The sequence below is a fragment of the Acinonyx jubatus genome, chromosome A1 (genome assembly GCF_027475565.1).
Source record: "Acinonyx jubatus isolate Ajub_Pintada_27869175 chromosome A1, VMU_Ajub_asm_v1.0, whole genome shotgun sequence".
In the NCBI taxonomy this organism is placed as follows: Eukaryota; Metazoa; Chordata; class Mammalia; order Carnivora; family Felidae; genus Acinonyx; species Acinonyx jubatus.
In genome coordinates, this window is record NC_069380.1 from 42,261,882 (window position 1) to 42,283,200 (window position 21,319).

At 34.3% G+C, this 21,319-nt stretch overlaps 1 protein-coding gene across 1 annotated transcript; it reads right to left on the reverse strand.

Moving 5' to 3' along the window:
* Positions 1 to 15,219: 15,219 nt before the first annotated feature.
* LOC106970586 (ATP synthase F(0) complex subunit C2, mitochondrial-like) lies at positions 15,220 to 15,761 on the reverse strand. The gene has a single exon (XM_053221594.1). It carries the CDS (start codon positions 15,744 to 15,746, stop codon positions 15,315 to 15,317), a length of 432 nt encoding a protein of 143 aa, XP_053077569.1. The 5' UTR covers positions 15,747 to 15,761; the 3' UTR covers positions 15,220 to 15,314.
* Between the last annotated feature and the right edge of the window lie 5,558 nt (positions 15,762 to 21,319).

Sequence of the window (21,319 nt, forward strand, 5' to 3'; positions counted from 1 at the left end):
TTTGATTCTTGAATATTTTCTATTACAAATGTTGCAGGCAGCCTCTAAGATGGCTCCCAGTGATTGTCCCTCCTAGTATTCATGCCCTTATTATATATAACTCTCTTTTTTGTTTGTAGGCTGGTAATGACTCACTTCTAACAAATAGAATATGGCAAAATTTATGGGACTTCACCTCTAAAATTAGGTTACAAAAAAACTTTGACTGATATATTCCCTAATATATCAAACTACAAAATAGTAGCGCATCCATGCGTCTCATAATAGCCAGGGCTCTCCAGGCTCTCTAAGGCACAGGCCATATTTGAATGCAAAAGAAGCTGGAGAGGGTCCAGACACCACCACTTGGTCTAAACTGCTAGAAGAACTTTATGGGAAATCAATATAAAAGTTAAGTGAGAAATGGAAAGGGTTGCTTCCCTGAGTGGTGGTGTCTGGACCCTCTTCAGCTTCTCTTGCATTTCAAGAGTAGCCACAACTCACTCATGGAGTTTAATGATAAACATTTCTGATAACCAGGTACAATATGCTTGGTACATCAGCATTCAGATTGTCAACACATTCCAGAACAGAGTGGCAAGAAGGTAAATCCAGAGTCATGTTATCAGTTGTTGCTTGGTATGAGTGAATTCAGACCCACTGTTAACACTTTAACATCAGTTTACCCTTAAATTCTGGATACAGCCATATCATGTATACTTTTTAACACCCTTTTATATCTCTTTTGAACAGTAAATTTTTGATCAGTCAAGTCAATCTTCATGTGAGCTACATCAATTGAAGATTGAAAATCAATTTTCTTAAATAATATTCTTCTCTGTGATTTCTCATTGGAATATATCCTTTTTTACTCAGTGTCTTTCAAACAACCAACATATCTTTTATTATACCAAACACCAGTAGATGTGCTATTAAAGTAATGTTTTGTACACCAAATATATAGTCACAATATATCAATGGTGTCTTCCAATAAGATAAGTGATTATTAAAAAGTTCATTGAATTTGGTTGGGGCCTATCAAGTCTGTGCTCCCAGTCATAACCCACTTAAAAACAATCAGCTCTGACAAATATTGTATTTTAAGTATCATTGTGTACGATGATTCATCTACTTCCCATTGAGATGACCTACCACAGATTATATTTTGCCTTGTTCCTACCAATTGTGTTACCAGGAAGCCTTTCCTAGTCAATGCTTCTCGGACATTCTTCACAACTTGTTCTGTTGATATTTTTTCTATGAGTGAGTTCCTCTAGCCTGGACTTCCCTGATACCCAGGAATTCTCCTCACAACATATTTGACTCCATGGTCATCTATATAAGATACCCATTCTAAACAAGGGATCACACCTTCTCCCAAAATGTCACTCAGGAAAATCGCCCAATTATTTTAGGGATATTTGTGCTCCACATACCTGTTGTTCATCATCTTTCCAAGTCTTGCCAAATTTGGCTAGTTTCTTGCCAAAGTAATCCCTCTAAAATTTCTACCTGGGACAGTATATACTTTTCAACATGTGGCATGCTTCCAAAAATGCTATTTCTGCTTGGCTCAAAACACTTTGTTATATATTAAAAGTTCCTGAATCCCTTCAAGATCATTGTGGTCAGTGTTGACTTCACCACTACACTTGCATTGCCACTATTAAGCATGAGTATGGTCTAGAGAAACTATTTACATACCCCACGTCATATTGAGGTTATTAGTAAATCATTAATCACATATATTATTTGCCAGAATCTATTCAATCTATGTGTACTGTAAGAAATTCCTAAAGGGAATTTGCTTGGGGCTCTAGAAGAGAACATCAGTGAGTATGGATCTACACCTTCTCTATAATATTAACCCCCTCATTATCATCAACCTCTTTTCAGTTCCTATTCTTGATCTCATTACATTCACATTTACTATATTCAGAACAGCAGAGAAGGCTCTGGCATACCAAATAAGCTACAGCAATATAACATTCCTCATATCTTGGCAACAACTTTAACAGTGTGTCAGTCTGGTTTGTGGTTATTTAATGCACAGTTGATCAAATATTGTACAATCATAGATCTGTGCAGTGTAAATATAATACTTCTTTCAGCATAAAAACTTGATTAGTGAACACTGCCTATAAACCTTTAACTAAAAGAAGGTTCCAAATGACAAAGATGCAGTAGGGTCATCGGTGAGTGATGCATCATACTTTTTCCCCTCTGAATTACACAAGAAGAATTTTTTGGCAAAATTCCTAATTCGTCTTTAGTGCAGTGACTTTTTTCTGGAGAAAACTGCTGGTGGTCTTCCCCAAGGACCCCAAACTAACTTTTGTCATTTTCTTGCCTTGAGACACTCTTGAGGGAACAAAGCATTAGCAATTTTCCTGACATTATCACTCACTTCCTAGTTCCTTTATTTAAGTTACTGTTTACCTGTTTTTCATTATCCCCAAATTTTACCTACTTTCTACTTGGATTGGGTTGAGGGGCTTAGGCACAATCCACAACCATAAAGTTGGGAAAAGGTGTAACTGTACCAATGTCTTTTCTTTCATCCATTCTCATTCTTGGATTTGTGAGCCACAGATACCCTACATACCAAAAAAAGTCAGAGCTGCCAACATAAGGCCTATTTAACCCAACAATTCTTTTGAAATAAGTGCTACAAGAGTCTTAGAGTTAATGTCATGTGCCAAAATGTCTCTCTTAATAGGAGCCAACAAACTGAATCAAGGCCTTGGTACCAAGGGATACTATATTACAATAGAAAAAAAATGTCAGGTGGAAAAGACAAAGATTTGTATTATGACATCATCAGCTACATATGCATTCCCCATTTCTGCACCCAAAAATATTCCTTTTATATCCTCCCTATTTAAGCATTAAAACCAGTCACCTGCATGCAGATAAATTCTTTGTTCCGTGTTCCATTTTTTAGCAAATGTTTTCATTGACCCTTTCAATTTCTTTTCAAAGCACCACTCTGAAGGTGAGAATGAAAGAAATATCTCCAAATAATATGGTGCTTTTAGCAGATCAGTATATCACAGTCATTGTGAAGTAGGTCCCTTAAGAGGAGAAAATATATATGGGTGCTTCAAATTGAAATGATTCAAATTGTTCCTATATTTCTGTAACATTTTGACCATTGTTCCAGTATAGACATTTACAACAACAATAACAAAAAAAGTGGAGAATGTACTAATGCCTATCAGAACCCTTAGAAATCCTCCAGAAGCTTTAAGTAATGGTTCAAAATGATCTGCCTGATAATAATCAGCTGGACTCTCCCTGTGGAATTCATTCCATGGCAAGTTAAAAAAAGAAAAAAAAAGATCTTTTCTTATCATCATTCTGAAGAGTCATAGGCAACTATTGGTACCTCAACTGAGAACAAGGAAATATATCTTCATTCAGACGAACTGCCCCTATGGAAACTCATCTCTTATACTCAGCTTGCTACTTCAAATAGTTTTTGAAACATCCCATTCTTGTTCCTTTAGAATTTTCTGCTAGGATTTTTAGGGAGCATTCCACATCTACTACCTTTTCTTCCTTTCTTGGGATTCCAGAAGTCCTTCCAAAATTAGAGATCTCTGCAAGTTGGTATTTTTAAGTATCCAGTTGTCTATGACTCACTTAATCAAACACATAGGCAGGCTATCACCACTGCCCTAGAATTTGTTAAAATCCACACATATTTCCTGAGAATAAACTCCCAGATTTTGTACAAAAAGCTGAACATACTACTCCAAGTAATTTAACCTACTGTACCAATTTGCCCTTTCCTACTTTTCCAAGAATATTTTTCCTCCACCAGCTGAATTGCTGAAATTCCTTTTTCTGAATGTTGTCACAGGTACATCATGCTGCTTGCATTGTTTTATCAAAAAGAAACATAGAGGTAGGTCATTCAGCAATGGCATATGGAGAAAGAAGGTCCTAGGGTTGGTTAATTGTCATGCAAATGGTAGCCATATTATGTGATGATTCTCCTGAGGCATCAGCTATAGGATTCTGTATATATACAGGATACTGTATATATACAGGATTAATATATATATTAATATATCTATACAGCACTTAGACACACTCACACACACACACACACACACACACACACACAACACAATTTCACTTGATAAATGAACTTTCTTTGGAAACTTCCAATGAGAGTCTCAATTGTCTTCATCATAGGCTCAGAGTTTCCCTTTGGTCTTCTGACACACTTTCTCTGAATTATTCTATCCTTTTTCCCAGCCACGAATCCCATGCAAGATAATTAAGAAAGTAAATTCATTATTTTTATCCTGTTTGCCTTTAGTTGCTGGGTGCTGTCTCTACTAGAGCCCAATACCACGTGAATAGTTTTTGGTGAAAGAGGAATGAGTAGCAGTCTATTATCATCGTAGCCTATAACAAGAATTTGGGGAAGCATAAACTGACTTCTGTCACAAAGTTCATTGAGCATGATGGCAAGTTGGTAAAATGTCTAACGTCATATATTCATTTGGTTCTTATGGTCCCAGTGGCCTAGCACAAGTGCTGTGCTACAGCACTTTCTGTATCCCACAATATGAAACTCTGTTCAGATGTCCACTTGAATTGTCTTTTTCCTAGTCCACTTAGCTCTTCTTTCACTTTGCTTATTTTAAATAGGCAATAAAATTCCCAAAATTAGGAGGGTGTATAATTAAGAATTAAATATATTCATTAAATGCTGGACTGTCTTATTAGTAGTCAAATTCTTCAGAAACAGTAATTTGTTCCTATTTTTGTAAAGCTCTCTTGAGGCACCAAATGCATTTCAAAATTTTATTGTCTTAGCCTGTTTCTGAAATTTTGAAAACTATTAACCATTCTCTATAAAACTTATGTGTAACTTTTGTTATCAAGGGTTTTTTTTGCTTCTTTTCCTCATTCTGTTACTAATATAATGCCAACAACCCAATAATTCAGTCTTTTCTTCACCAATACCATGCTCAAATCTGTCTTCACAGAAGTATAATAGTACATGATAACAGTATAATAGTACATGACAATACCTTTGACAATGTGGTAAAAATGTGTTCAATTTCTACTTATGTAAAGGCAAATGTGAGTTTTATTTTCTTCTGTTGAAAGTATGAAAATAAAGCATCAACACAATCAATCACAGTATATCAGTCTCCATTAGCTTGTTGTATCTTTTGGATAGTTTATATCAGATACTCCTATCAACTGCATTACATTATTCATTCTTTGTTAGTCTACATCAGTCTTCACAATCCTTCTTCCTTTCTCATTCATCAAACTCAAATTGCTATAGGGTACATTGATATTACTACCCTCACTTCTACCATTTCTTATGTCAAAGTTGAAATTTTTTGTTGCCCTTGGGAATTCTTTTTTTTTTAATTTTTTAATGTTTATTTATTTTTGAGAGAGAGAGACAAAGTACGAGCAGGGAAGGGGGAGAGAGAGAGGGAGACACAGAATCTGAAGCAGGCTCCAGGCTCTGAGCTGTTAGCACAGAGCCTGACACAAGGCTCAAACTCACAAACCGTGAGATCATCACCTGAGCTGAAGTCAGATACTCAACTGACTGAACCACCCAGGTGCCCCTGCCCTTGGGAATTCTCTATTGCCTAATATTTATTGACAAATAAGCCTAGGATGGTTCATTTTACATGTCCAATTTATTCTGATTGAGGATAGGCTTGCCTGAAATTTGACCTAAAGGAGATAACAGCAATGTTTGCCACTTAGATCACATTTATTGTGAAACATGAATTTAGGTAAATACCTTTCAGCTTCCAGGATTTTGATCTGCAATTGTATTTCACTCATGAATAACTTCATTCATTGAGTACTTTTCAAGAAAGCATTTTCATAACCATCCAATCCTACCAAAGTCCCTGTAGGGTCTCCTCACTGCCATAGGTAGGGATGCTGGTAAATTAGTTACCTTTATCCAACAAGCCAAAGAGGAAATGCTCCACGTGCCCTGGTATGCAACCTAAAAATTTAACATAGCCTTAAGATTATGCTGGGGAAAGCAGTAACAAGTTCCTGGAGTAAGTCAGACTTCACAGATGAGATTAATTTTGCACCATGTTTCAGCCCTCTTATTTAGTTCTTTTTTTCTTTTTTCCTATTTTAAAGTCATCCAGGTAAGGATAGATTGAATATAACAAGATCCTTTAAGAGAGATGACTTTTAAGGTAGATGCTTTGTGGGTATCTATTTTTTTTCCATTTTAATTCTCTCCTTTTAAAAAACATGGCAGCACAACTCTACTTGACTTAATATGCCTTCTTTTTTCAACCATTATCCTTAGGCTTCATTTCCCATTCTCTTTTTTTGCCCTTTTAAAAATTGCTCTAACCTTTTACACATTCTCAAACTTTACAGAAAATATTGAGAAATTAATCCTTTACTATATTGTAATGCTCTTTTGTCCCCTAAATAGAAAGATTGGAGTTTCTCTGAATTATTACACCAACATTGTTTGGGGAAGGAGCATGTCATCAAGGACAACTCTATTTTGATTACTGTATAACTGATCCAATAAAGTTGCCACTATAAGCATTTTATTGTTCAATAGAAATGTTCCATTTTAACATGGAAGAGGAGACAAGGACAATTCTTTTTTGTGAGTACTTGCTTGATTGCCTTTTACCATTTTGAAGAAGATATATCTGTCACATATTGGTCATTAATGGGATGAATGACAAAACCACAACTAATTTTAGGAGATACTCACTCCAAGTAGATGTCTTCATTCTGTAATGTCCAAGCATCAAATTATTAGATTAAATTCAATTATCTTCCAATCTTCAAAAGATTACTGGAACATCAACATGAATCATTACTTTTTTTCCCCAAATACTGATCTTAAAATTTTTATTGTTATTCTCTAGTTAATAGTTTAATTTTTGCCAATATAGTCACTGTATCTTTGGGCAGGGGTGGCCATTTTCACTGTTTGCCTCTTTTTCTCCTATTCAATTGTAGTCAAGTATGTCATATAATTTCCTTGGCAAAATTTTTACCATCCCAGATCACAGATGGACAGGTCACCGCCCAGGGATCAAAGTTTTATCATTCCTTTCTTCCCATGTTGTCTCTTACCTCATAAATATTTTGCTATATTGAAGAGGGGTCTTTGTGTCAATTCCATGTTTTCCTCTAATCTGCCTGTGACACAGCCATTGATTCAATTTCAGTTGATACTAAGTTTAGAATCCATGAAAATTCACAAGAAATTTTTGCTTCCATTTGAATGACATGCAATAGGCAATACAGCACTCTGACCTGCAGTTGCTTTGGGAGGTGAGGCTCCATCTCAAGCAGAACTTGCAGGTGTCTTCACTGTATAGGTGCACTTTTCTATAAAAGACAGGGTCGAAGAGAGTTCTTTTCATTTCAATTAATTAAATCTATCCCTGCCATTTCTTTCCTATTTATTATACTCTGCATGTCACAGAGCCCATCAAGGAGTATGCATAAAGGCATATGCCTCCCATCACAGCTGCAGTTCACCAGTCAGCAGATCACAATAAAGAATTCTGACAGCTAGGGGTGCCTAGCTGAGTCTTTTTATTTAAAAACAATTTTTTTAACATTTACTTATATTTGAGAGAGAGAGACAGAGCATGAGCAGGAAAGGGGCAGAAAGAAAGGGAGACACAGAATCTGAAGCAGGCTCCAGGCTCTGAGCTGTCAGCACAGGGCCCAACATGGGGCTTGAACTCACGAGCGATGAGATCATGACCTGAGATGAAGTCGGATGCTTAGCCGACTGGGCCACCCAAGCAGCCCAAGCATCTGACTCTTGATTTTGGTTCAGGTAATGATCTCATTGTTTATGAGTTCGAGCCCCACGATGGGCTCTGCCCTGACAGTGCAGGGCTGCTTAGAATTCCCTCTCTCCTCCCCTCTCTTGTTTGTGCTCTCTCTCCCTCTCTCTCTCAAAATAAATAAACATTTAAAAATATTTAAAAAAAATTGGTAGCTAGATGCAACTGCCCAGCTTGGTAAAACACAGATAACATATCACTCCACATTCATTTCTGGAGGCAGTAGTCCTGGGTCATATTTCCAGGAGTTTCTGAGTCTAGGATAATAGTTTAAAGCAGCTATTTTTTTTTTTACCTGCATATGTATCTGAATACATCATCATTATGATTATCAGCCTATAGACATATCTTGTCAAAGATATTTTGCAGTTGTCGAGTTCCGAAATAGATTCGATATATAAGATGTATCTGATTAGCAAAATCACAGAAGACTTCATAAAATTTTAGGATAAATTTCCTGTATTGCAAGCCCACTGCAAAACTTAGTAGCTCTAAACAAACACCATTTCTTTGCTCACTTTTCTATCAGTAGACGGTTTGGTGAGCTGGGGTCAAGCTGGGCTCGGTTCTTTTCTCATCTTGCCCATGTTAACTCATGCAGTGACAGTTGTCTGGGACTGGATGATCCCACACAGATGATCTCAATTATATGTCTGGAGCTTTTGCTGGGTGTCTGGATATTCTTCATCTGTGTGATGTCTCTGTTTACATGATTTCTCATCTTCAAGGAAGCTAAACTGTATTTACTTGCAAAATGAAGGTTCCAGGGTCCTCAGAGGATGCATTATACCAGTAAAAGAAAGCTGCTGGATCATCCAAGATTCAAAAGGAAAGATGGCTGATCTCACATCTTGTGGGAGGAAAAGAAAGAAAAGAAAGAAAGAAAGAAAGAAAGAAAGAAAGAAAGAAAGAAAGAAAGAAAGAAAGAAAGAAGGAAAGGAAGAAAGAGGGAGAGATATTTTAATCCACCACAATCCCTTTAATCAGCACATTGTATTTTTAACAAAGCAGAATCACATTATGCAATGGAGGATAGTATAGTGGTTAAAAGTGAAGATACTGGTGCTTGGTAATTAGTGAGAATAACAGTATGAAAGGCCATAGAGCATGGCGGTTTAGATTGCAGACTTTGGAACCAATCTACCTAGGTTTGATTCTTGGTTTCTTCACCTAATATTTGTGTGCCTTGGTTAGGTTACTTAACAATCTGTATTTTGGTTTTTTCTTTGCACAATACAAATGATAATTATTAGTAACACATGTGTCATAGGGTTATGTGAGAATCAAATGAGCTAATGTATAATATATGAAGTGCTTGATCTAGTTCCTGAAGCATTTTAAGAACTGAATAAATGTTATGAATCTTTTGTTACTTAATTTACATTGTGCATTTGTTATTATGTTGTTATTTCTTTTAAAAATTTTATAAATGATTATTGACTTGTGGCCAATTATAACTCACAGGATTTTTTTCCACATGTGCCACAGTTAATTTCAAATAGACTATTCTTCAAATAGTATTTGAAACTTAAAGCCAGCGTACTGTTTTAATCTGATAAATTATGGTTTTATACATTCATTTTAGTTTACAAATATGTTTTTCATTTTAATTGTTTTACTACTGGAAATTTCTCCAGTAACTTTTCCATTATTGCTATTGTGACATTCTGAAGTATGTGATAAAATATATATACAGTTTTTGTCTGAAGAAATCTAAACACTACCAAGGATTTTTTATTTTTCCTTTTTTCTGTGTCCTATTGGATTAAAAATTAATCCTTTTCTCCTTTCATTTTTACAAAGCTGGAAAACTATACACTCCATAATATACTTTTACTAACTTTTCCTACCTCTTAAACATACTTTATTTTTTAATGTTTTTCTACTTCATTCATGTTAAAGAGGCTGGCATGTTATAAAATTTGTCAAATATTCCCATTCCGTCCTTTAAGTTTTGTCCTACAAAATTGTATTTCTACTTTGTTTCAAAACAAACAAAAATAATTTATTTTATAAGCCTTATACTTATGCTTTATACTTTTTGTATACTTAATCTAATTTATTGAAATGTTTTATTTATGTTTTGCCCACTATTATTTTTTGCTCCTCACTTTTTAGTGTGTTTGCATCTTTTCTTGCCCAACTACCTCATTTAGTAAATTTTCAACAAATGTCTGGAGTTATAAACTCTATTGGTGAAAATGTTTTGCTTCCTTTCTCGATATTAATTTAGCTAGATATAGAGGCAAATACTGTGATTTATTTTCTTTCACTATGCTAACTATTCTATGTATTGTTCTGATAGGATGTCCTACTTCAGATAACAGATTTCTAATTCAGGTAGTATTTTGAGTATTTTCCCATTTTCCTTGAGATTTTATTTTCTAATTTATTTTTCCTAAGCATGCTTTTTATCCTTATGTTTGTTTGTCTCATACAGCAGTGGCATATATTTTCATTCTAATGCATTTTTTGTTGTTGTTAATTACAGAAAATTTGAGACATTGTTTATTTGAATTCAGATGTTCTCCCAACTGTTCTATTCTCTTTTACTGGAAATTCCATGATATATAACTCATAATTACTCCATCTATCTTTTATGTTTTTCATTTTGTAATGCCTTGGATGATTATCTCAATTATAACTTTTGATTCATTAATTCTCTCTTTCCCTGTTCTCAAACTACTATTTATCCTTTCCTCTTATTTTCATTTCAATTGTTTTCCGTTCTAACAATTTTCTTCTTTTTCTTATTTTCTGATCTTGTTTTATGGACACTATTTTCTTCATAGTCACTCTGAGCTTTAAAAGTACACTTATTTTAATATCTTCAGAGCATTCTGGTATTTTTAATTCAACATTGTGAAATTTACTTATTTTTTGTGGGTTTTTCTGCATGGCTTTGGGTTTCTTTTTGTATGATGTAATTTTGTTCTGCAGGTCCACATTTCACATAAGTTTTCCTTTCTTTATGTTCATTTTTCTCCACAAATAATTTTATAGTTGTCTCACACCCCAGCTACTTCCCAGGGACCACACCTCAGAGGCAATATTGCTTTGTAGATACCTTCAAGGAGACTGCATAATAATCTTCAACAGTACAGATTCACTAGGCTTCTGGATATGAAATTAGTTCTGTTTTCTCCCTTTTCTAAGGCAAATAGTGAATTATGGACCCAAACCTGAAGAGACAGTTGGATCTTCTTTTGCTTCCTTTCACTTGTGAGGAAACATGATCCTAGTCCCAGACTTCACCCAGAGTGCATCCACCTCTAGTCAGTGTCATCCTGTTTCCTTGTCAAGATTGAAGTTCCAGGCCCCATTATCTTCTCACAGTATCCAAAGATATGCTTTTAGTTCCCACTCACTAATGTGAGTTTTCCTCTGACCCATAAAATCAGTTTTATGGGACAGAGAAGACTATGGAAAACTTGAATATCATATTTAGAAAGTGGCAGAGACTAATGTCTCTGAATAACTATGGACAAGATCTGCCATGTGGACCTGTTTTTATAGTCACCTTTGCTATAAGAGCAAAAGGAAGACTCTTGAGTTACATATTTGAAGATTGTTATCAGAGGTTATTCACCTGGGTTAATGGTAAATGGTAAACACTTGAGTGTTTTAAGGTTTTAGTAGCAACTTATTAAGTGTTGAATTTTCTGCTGCACTATGGTGATAAAAAGAGGATTGTGCTTTTTAATTTTTTTTTCCTCTGCTTCAAAAGAGTTGTTTGGAGTCTACCCCAAACCAAATCCATCAGCATATGAAAATGCAAAAAGCATTATATTTCTCATATAATACTGTTAAAAATCCCCCCAATTAATTCAAAATTAGATAACCATCACTAATGTTTATTAACTTTATTCTCCAAATGGTATAAGTTTGGCTTTGCACATGTAACAATCTGGAAGTCTTTTTTCAATGTAAAGATTTTGGAAGACTTATTGCTATCCTTATCATCCACCCAGAAGTTACGATTCCTTATCATTCCTTTCTAAAAATATGCACTTCTAAATTAGATAATATTCCTTTATGTAACAGTTTATTAAGACCTCAGAAGATTCTTTCTAGGTGAACTTATATGTTTGATTTTTTTTTGTTTTATTATTGATCATATGATCTACATATAGTTTTTGAAGATTTGCTCTTAAGATGTAGTGTCTTTATAGTAACATGAATATGTTACTTGAAGGATACCATCCATGTCAAATTTTATATCTGTGGACGTTTTTAACTTATTGTCAGTTTTTTTCTTTTGAAATAAAAAAAACTTCTTAGATAAACTCAAATATTTTATCTGAATCTTTAGAAAGCTCTTTTGCTCAATTAAATAAGGGAATATTTTGTTTGTTGAAGATTTCTTAATTTTACTATTTTAGTATCTGTGATGATATGACTATTACTTGTATTTATTTCACTTTTCTATCACTAGTCTGTTCTGTATTTTCGGTCAGAATTAAGTCCAATGTATGATTGTCTCCTCTTATAATTTTTGCATTAAAACATACTGTTTATTTAATTTAGCAGTGTTGCAAATCTTGTGTTTAGCTTGTTGAACTGCTACGTGGACATGCAGATATTCGAAAATTTCCTTTTTTCAAAAACAATTTACATATATGTTTTTAACTGTGGTAGAAAAACTCACACTTTGCCTACCTAAAGCATGCTGTCTTGTGGCCACATGATAATACTCCACAGCTCTTACCTAGTCTTTTCCTTCTTTCCTTTGGAATAACTTTTAGAATGTTTTATGCCTGTGGATTTCTCTCTCTATTATCTATTTATCTAAATATCTATCTATGTTATCTATCATTTTTTACTATTACACCCGTACTCCAAATAATGGATGGGTTATTTGGGGGAGAAAGTTCATTTTCTTTTATCATATTTCTGTTATGAATTCCATATACTAGAATCATTCTCAAGATTTACCTGGTGGATGGGCCCATGAATTTTGGTATCAACTCTCACATAGCTGTGAACTTTAAGATACTGAACTCTAAGCCACCAAATGTGTGTATCTGCATATGTGTGTGTATATATGTGTACATATGTAGATACTATTCATGTAGTTATAGGTATGTGAAGTGAGTAGTATGTCAGATGACTTCAATAAATGTTAACTATTTTTTTAATTTCTATGAAGTTGTTTTAATACTTCTTTTGTTAAAATTCCCATACAAAGAAACATTGATATCTGGAATATGAAAGGTTTTACCTTTTTCCTATTATTTTCATCAAAAAAATATTAGTCACATCACAATCTTCATTTGTTTTCAATTCCTGTTCCCCACTCATACGTTTAATTTTATCTGAGTATATTTCTTTATCTTCCTTAAGCTTAAAATTCCATTGATTAGAGACAAAAATAGTAACCAAAAATTCCCCTTTCTGATTTTGTTTTGTGTGCTCCAGTCCTTACCTAGGGATCATACTTTCAGAGTAAGAGTGCTTCTTGACATTAAACATTTCATAGAAGTTTGGATACCAATAGTTTTAGTTTTGGGAATTCTGCAGATTCCTTTTCTTTTTCCCCAAAATACTGATGTTTTTATGTAAGCGGAGCTGTCTGTTGACCTTAAAAATGCTTTTATCATCAGCAATGACATTTAGAGACTAAATTGTCTTGCATGACAGGAAAATATGTGATATATTATTTAGTTTTTTTTCTATTATTTAACTTTAAAAACAATTAGTTTTGCATAGTGATTTTATTCAATCTTCCCTTTCTAATGAAAGAAGATATTGAGAACTAATATCTTTCCTCTACAATGACTGCATCCACATTATATTTCAAAACAGGAGTTAACTGTAATTTTCCAAAGAATTTCAGAAGCTTCTAGTACTGTGCTATATATAATCATGCGACATAGCATTTCTGTTCTGCTATACGGTTTGCAAAACATCCTCAAGTACATATAATTTGTACGAAGAAAATAATTTTTAAAAGACTGAAAATGTTCAGATCACACCCTCTTAGCTGATGATATAAGGATGATTATTCTGGCTTCCTTTTGGGAATCAGTTCTCTAAGAAAAAGGAGTAATTGCTAATATTATTTTGCTTCTATAGCCCATCCTTGCAGACAACACCATTTTAACTCATTTCTTTCTATGTGAAATATCAAGAATAGTTATAATAACAGGTCATCAACTATCACATGCATTATAAGGAGTGGCCCCAGGACATAAAGCATTAATCTTATACATTTGAAAATGATTATACAACCTGATTGCAAATGTTGACCTCATAATATTTGGAAAACTGAGACACAGATAATCCACAGTGCGCAAAGACAAATGCTTACTTAAGCTATCCCCTGTTGCCTGAGATGAAGTGATTAGTGAAATATGGCTGCACTTAACTGTTATGGTGGGCGAGGCCTATAGGAATAAGGGATTTGTTGATTACTTCTGATTGTACTGGAGAGTTTACTGAAAAGTAATATGAGGTTTCATTGTTAAATTATAAGATCAAGGTCTAATCAGAGAATAAGTTAGTTTCTGTGATGACACTAAATAAAAACAAAATATAGTCTTACAACAGAAGTAGAATTCCAAGCTTCATCCAGTGACTTATGTGAAATATTATTTGGTAAGAACTGGGGACTTGCAAATAGTAATTGAAGGCATTTAATTTTCTTAAGTTTATTTACTTATTTTGAGAGAGAGAAATAATTCAAGCAGTGTAGGAGGAGAGAGAGAGAGAGAGACAGAGAGACAGAGAGACAGAGAGCTAGAGAGTATCCCAAGCAGACTCCACACTGTCAGCACAGAGCCCGACATGGGACTCAATCTCACAAACATGAGATCATGACTTGAGCCAAAATCAAGAGTTGGACACTTAACCGACTGAGCCATTCAGGTGCTCCAATAATGAACAAATACTTCAGTTTAAATATAAAGGATATTAGGAAGCTTATCAGATAGTTGAGATGAAAGGGGACAGAGAAAAATTCAGTATAGAAAAAAGTAAAAACAAGATAGAATCTAAATTATCGGGCATATTCTCTGTATTCATTGCTCTTAGGCTTTGCATATTGCATGACCAGTACTCCCATTTGTCAGTGAGCGGCCACGCTAAAAAATGGTGTCTATAATTTTTTGCTGCCTCTGTGTTCATTTCCTGATGAGCACATAGTTCCTAAATTTCATTTTAAAAATACCTATATTGCATGGACACTCCTGAGATCTTCCTAGTGGTGAAAAAGGCACCGAGATGACTTTGATATGAAATAATACAACTTCTTACTAAGTTTTTTTCTCCTCTCTGATTTCAGCTTTTAGAGTCAATCACTTCAATGCATCAGAAAACCACAGAAGTTTTTCTTTCTTTCTTTTTCTTATTAATATAGTATTTGTCTGTCTTCCCTCTGTCAAACTGACCCAGCCACCTCCCCCAGGCTGCCTGGGAGGTATAGAAAAAGGAACATACAGGGCAGACAAGACATGGGAAAAAGACCTATGGGAGGTGGAGAAAGCTCCTTCACATGGCAAAGAGGATGAGAAAGGCCACCATCAGGCAAAAGAGCCCCATGACCTCCGAAAGAGTAAAGCCCAGAATGGCATAGGAGAAGAGCTGTTGCTTCAGAGAAAGATTCCTGGCATAACCAATGATGAGGATTCCAAACACGGTCACAGTCACAGTCACAGTCACAGAGCCAGCCACTACTACCAAGGCCGACCCAGCCCCTGTGAACTTGGCTGCTATATCAATGTCCCTTGAAATGGCACTGGTTTGGAAGCTGTAGCTAGGAGTAAATGAGGTCAGGGGACATGGGGTTGCCAAGCTGCTGAGGCTCTTATCTGTCAGTGTCTCTGGTGGTTTTAGCACCACTGCAGACAGTGATCCGCTCAACAGCTGAGTAGTGCTCCTGACCAAGAAGGGGGTAGAGAAGGACTTTGCATGGGTGTACATTTTCAGGGAATGAGGTACTATGGCAGGAGAGATGCTCCTAGTGCAGAGAAGACAGTCAAAGTAGTTTTTCTGATTCACATTAATCTGACAAAAAGGAGCAACTCCCTGCTATTAAGGGGCAGGCACTCAATAGCACCTTTACAGTCTTAGAAACTCTCAATATTATCAGGTAATTAGGCATTCAGATAACTCTTGCTGTATATGTCAGGTTTAGAAATATTCCATTTTTTGTAGTTACCTGAAGATGTAGACACCTTTTTGACTTTGTAATTGTATGGTCATGCATTCTGATTTTTTCCACAATATGAAATGTTCCCTGCGGTGCTTATTCTAAACTATCAGTGATGATGACCACAATGGACTGACAGTTACTTTTATTTACCATTAAAATCCCCACAAATGGAGAGAGCTTTGCATAGACTATTTAGAAATTGCTTAGCAAGAGCCTTCCCAATTAAATAATTTTAAATTGTACATTCTTACTGTCAGGCTTTAAAACCTACAAACAAAATGCTACATTTGATTCACAAAATATATACAAATGGTAATGGTGGTGGTAGAGCAGTGTGAAGCAGCCTGCCTTCTCTTTTATATATCTATAAAAATAGGAGAAATGAGTAAATATTTTAAAAAGATTTGAAATTTAGCAAATGATATTTATTACTTCTGCTTTGCATTCACCATCGTCTGCAAATGTGAATAAAAAGATCTATGTGCAATATAAAATATCTGTAGTTCACTTGTCAAATGAAGGAGCAGAGGAACTTTTACTAAGATCTAGCTAAGGGTGGCCAAATGCAATTCCACTGAAGACTGCTTCAGTCATCATTTTCTCAAGCCAGGTTCAAAAGGGTGAAGTCAGTTTTTCAAACAAAATTTTAATTATTGCATATGCCCTTTCAAGTCAGTGAAAAACAACCACCTTTCCACTCATCAAGTAATTGTGTTCAATGTCTACAGAGGACACCAGGCTCCAATAGTTCTAGCTGATATACGGACACGTTGTGCTAGTGTTGAATAATGTTCTTATTTTGGATGTGTCAAGGCCAAAGTAGCAAGCTTAATTTAAACATATAGCAAAGCATCAGTTTGTTTTCATTTTAAAGTAGAGTTACCAAATTGAAGACCGTTACTATAATAAAACTGTTAAAACAAATTGACAGTCAATATTCTTAAACTTTAATTTGATTAATCCCACTCTTAGCAATTGCGCTATTGCATTATGTATGATCCTTGGTTATGCAATGAAGGAATGAGTAAAGAGTTTCCATGAGTAAATTTTTAACTTCATATTGAACTTTGCAACATATCAGTACTACTTAGAGATTCTATGTTCAATAAATGCATTATATTATTGTATTTGTCATGACTAAAAGGATGATGTGAACATTCCCAGGTTTATATAACTATAACTTTAAAGGTATAAATAAATAACCTGATTGTATAATGAATAATCAGAAAATCTTTAATTTTAAATACAGTTAACTAATGTTCTTAATCATACTGTAGACTAGTAAGTAATTTGATTTAACAATAGCAAGAAAAATAATCTTAAAAAGTAAATAAGAAATCTGTTTCTTAAGTGATCAGAGTAACTTTTATCCTTAAAAATAACCAGTATATGAATCTGTCATACTATAGTTTGTTAATTAATATTGATTTATAATGATAGGAAGGAAATAATAATATAAGTAATTCTCAGATGCTAAAGTGACATGTTTATCATAAGTATATTCATAAAAATAATATGATGCCTCTGAACTAATTGGGTACTCAGGATATTATATTTTTAATCATATATGCCATTTTCTGTATTTGATAATATAATATTTACCCAGTTTAATAAATTACTGTCTATTCAGAAAAACTAAGTGTTAATTCACAAAGGCCTAAGGCAATTGTATCAATATGAATATTTTCAACTTCAGAGCAATGATTCTGACAGATTAGAAGAGTAAATTCATATAATAGAGTGTCATGATCCAAATAAAATCTAATCACTTAGGGTAAAATTATACCCTATCTATGGAAGGAAGACTAGAATCTTAAAGCACTATTCTTATGAAAGTTAATTTACTTTCGGTGTGATTTTTGTATTTATCTTTTTCAGCATATTACTGAACTAATGGAAAACAAAACCGATGTGTGGGATGATTAGTTACAGTTATACTACATTTGCCTTCAAATTATGATCTTTGAAAAAATAGACTGGTGTGCAATAAATTGATTTTCATGTCTTTTTGGCATCCTTTATTTGATAATTTGTGTTTTCCATTGATATATGACTTTGTTACTTAAGTTTTTTAGTTTTAAATCAATAAGCATATTAAAAAGAAGAAGAAAATAAACAAGTGTTTGAATTAAGCATCAACACTGTCTGTTTCTATTATCCCTTGCTTTTGTAATGTCACCCGAGCTTCTCCTAGTTCAGCAAATTAATACAATGATATTTTCTGGACTTAATAGATAAAATATAGATGTAAATAAAATATCTTAGTTTAGAGATGTTTCCAGATGGGCTATAAAGATACTCGAAGGAAATAAACTCATCTTCAATAAATCTAGAGAGACAGATAGGTAGGTAGATAGATAGATAGATATGGATGGAGATAGATATATCTAAACTGACCATTCATAGCAGCTCAAGTTATGTGTAATATATTCTGTTATATACGTGTCTATATTTAGTAAAGGCAATATTTTAGGTTGAAAGGAGATAGGGCTAAGTCAAAATAAAAGCGAAGATGTAAAAGAGTAATCCATTGGTGGTCTAATCTTGAAATGTGAACAAGGTGAATGTGAGGGCCAGGTCAAGGCATTTTGCCTAGTTTTATCATGGGTAAAATTAAGCTGTATAATACTGTGTATGGGAAATAGAAATGAAAGTTGACCTGTGTGCACAGAGTATTTTTCCCATTAGTAAAGCCAAATAATTCTTTGTTTCTTTGTCTTTGAGAGGTTGGTCACCTTGGTAACAGTGAATACCAAACCCAGACTTTGGCTAATTATTAGATAATTGCATAGTTGCCTACAGCATCTCCATAAACCTTAAGCATGTCTGGCCCTTTGCTTTCAAGCCTATAAGTATGGCCTACTGTGCTTACATATACTCCTATCAATTGCATAGTGATAAGGAAACAGAAAAATCATACAGAGTGCTTTTGCTGGGTCAGGTGATAATAGTTCCAAATGAGTACCTTGAGCACCTTCATTCCACTTCACACTGTATGTTCAATTCATAGATGCTTGGCCTTGTATACTTTCTATGTTGTCAGCATTCTGGGAAGCAAACTGATATCTTGGTTAGAAATGGTCAAATTGAGTGCCATCTGTTACAGTGAAGGACAACTTTCAGGCTAACTTTTATTGAGTGTAAGTTGGAGTTTTCATTATAGTAGCAAAGTTGAGAAGCATTTCTAATAGGCCCAAGGGGTAGTGTTTTTCTAATATTATTTTTCTCATTTTTTAAAAAAGTTTATTTATTTATTGGGAGGGGGGGAGGGCAAAGAGACAGAGGGAGAGAGAATCCTAAGCAGGCTCCATGCTGTCAGCACAGAGCCAATGCAGGGCTTGATCTCATGAACCATGAGATTATGACCTGAGCCAAAATCAAGAGTTGAACACTTAACTGACTAAGTTATCCAGGCACCCCATTTCTTCTCAATTTTTATAGGTTCTTCCCTCAAAAATTGTTGTAAATGACATGTGTAAGAATTTTTTTTTTCAAACTGAATTGTCAGAAAATAATTGCCCATCAAAGTAGAAGAAAGGCTGTCTAACAGACATATTCTCAGAAATCAAAGAACTAATATGTTAATTATCAAATGATAATGTGTAGAACGTCTAGAGTGAAGCTCTATAGAAAAGTTGTTAATAGCATTTGATCAACTTAAAAAAAAAGTCCTTGCTTATCTCATTGACATTCATGCTTATATTTGGTACTCTGTTGTGGCACTATTTCTATAATGGATTACCATCTTATAAAATACAAACAATTTTTAATTTTTTGCTCATTTATTTATTTATTTTTTAGAGAGAGAAAGAGAGCACATGAGTAGGGAAGTGAGAATCTTAAGCAGGCTCTAAACCCAGTATGGAGCCTGATATGGGGCTCAATCTCATGACCATCAGATCATGATCTGAGCTGAAATCAAGAGTTGGATGCTTAACTTACTGAGCCACTGAGGTGCCCCACATAAAATTTTTTAAATAAGCAAATAATAGAACAAAATGTAAACTAAGAATCCTAATCTGATAAACACTATCTTTGAGTCAAGTTTTTTTCAAACTTGGTGAAGCATTTTAAATATCTTTCATACACCCTTTTTGCCATATAGGGAATCCTACATGTAACTTTACTTGTTTAGAAAGAGAAAAGTGTCCTTAGTCCATTTCTTTAGTAAGTATATTTGAAACCAATTTCAAATAAGTAAACATGAACAGAGTTCTTCAAGTTCTATCATAGATCCTGCTTCTTTGCAATTTATGCTGTAAGATCTTGGATTGGTAGTTTTTGACGAGGTGTGATATGTGGAGTCTGTTATGATGTAATGTTCCCAGTCCCAGGACCAATCCTATATGAACAACACAAAATTAAATAAACACAATTTAAAATAAAGGAAAATATGTCTGATGAGACCATTTGACATCTTTCATAATTCAATCCTTTTTACTGTGACACAAAGCAATATACTTTATTCATACATACTTACAAATTGCATAATTGTGTGACCTAACATCTTCTCTGGAAGACCTTTATTCATTTTCTTCTGCTAACAATCACTTCTTTGTTGGCCTATCCTTCATATTTATAATAATGTTAATGCTTTTTGTTTTTATAACTAATATGTGAGAAGGAAGATAATTTTTTTAAGATTGAGAATGATGATATGTTTGATGCTAAGGAGGTAGGAGAAAAAATGGGGAAAATGTTTTTTGTTTGCAGGCAGCTTAATTTTGTTACTTACCTTCATGGAAAAAATCAGAATAAGTGTAGGGTAAACTATGAAATGATTTAATCTAAATAGATTTAGGAACTTTTAGTAGCTAAATTGAGAATTATATTCTAAATATGATAGGGGATGTTAAAGAAGAGACAACAAATACAAAATGGAGTCATTTGTGCTAAACCTACATCAGCAGACTTATTACCTGAGACTTATTACTTACCCAAATTGTGGTTTCACCCTCTACCAGAAATCTTAACTGGTCAGTGTGGAATTTCCTGGTCAGCACTAGTGAGGTAATGTGCCTGATAGACCCCTGCCATCTCCCAAAGAAGAGTGACTCTGCTTGAAACAATCTACTCTGCTAGTAACTTCTTTGTCCCATCTCTCGCCTATCAGAGCCTTTCATTTTGTACAGCTCTTTGGAGCTTCTTCCTATCTGCTAGATGGGATGCTGCCTGAGTCATGGATCATTGAATAAAACCAGTAAGATCTTTAAAATGTACTCAGTCCAATTTTGTCTTTTAACAGGGATTCCCACCCCCCAAAACCCAGGATAGCACTTCACTTAAAGAAGGAATAAAGAAAAAGTATTCTAGGAGGTCCAGGAAAACTGAAGAGAATTGA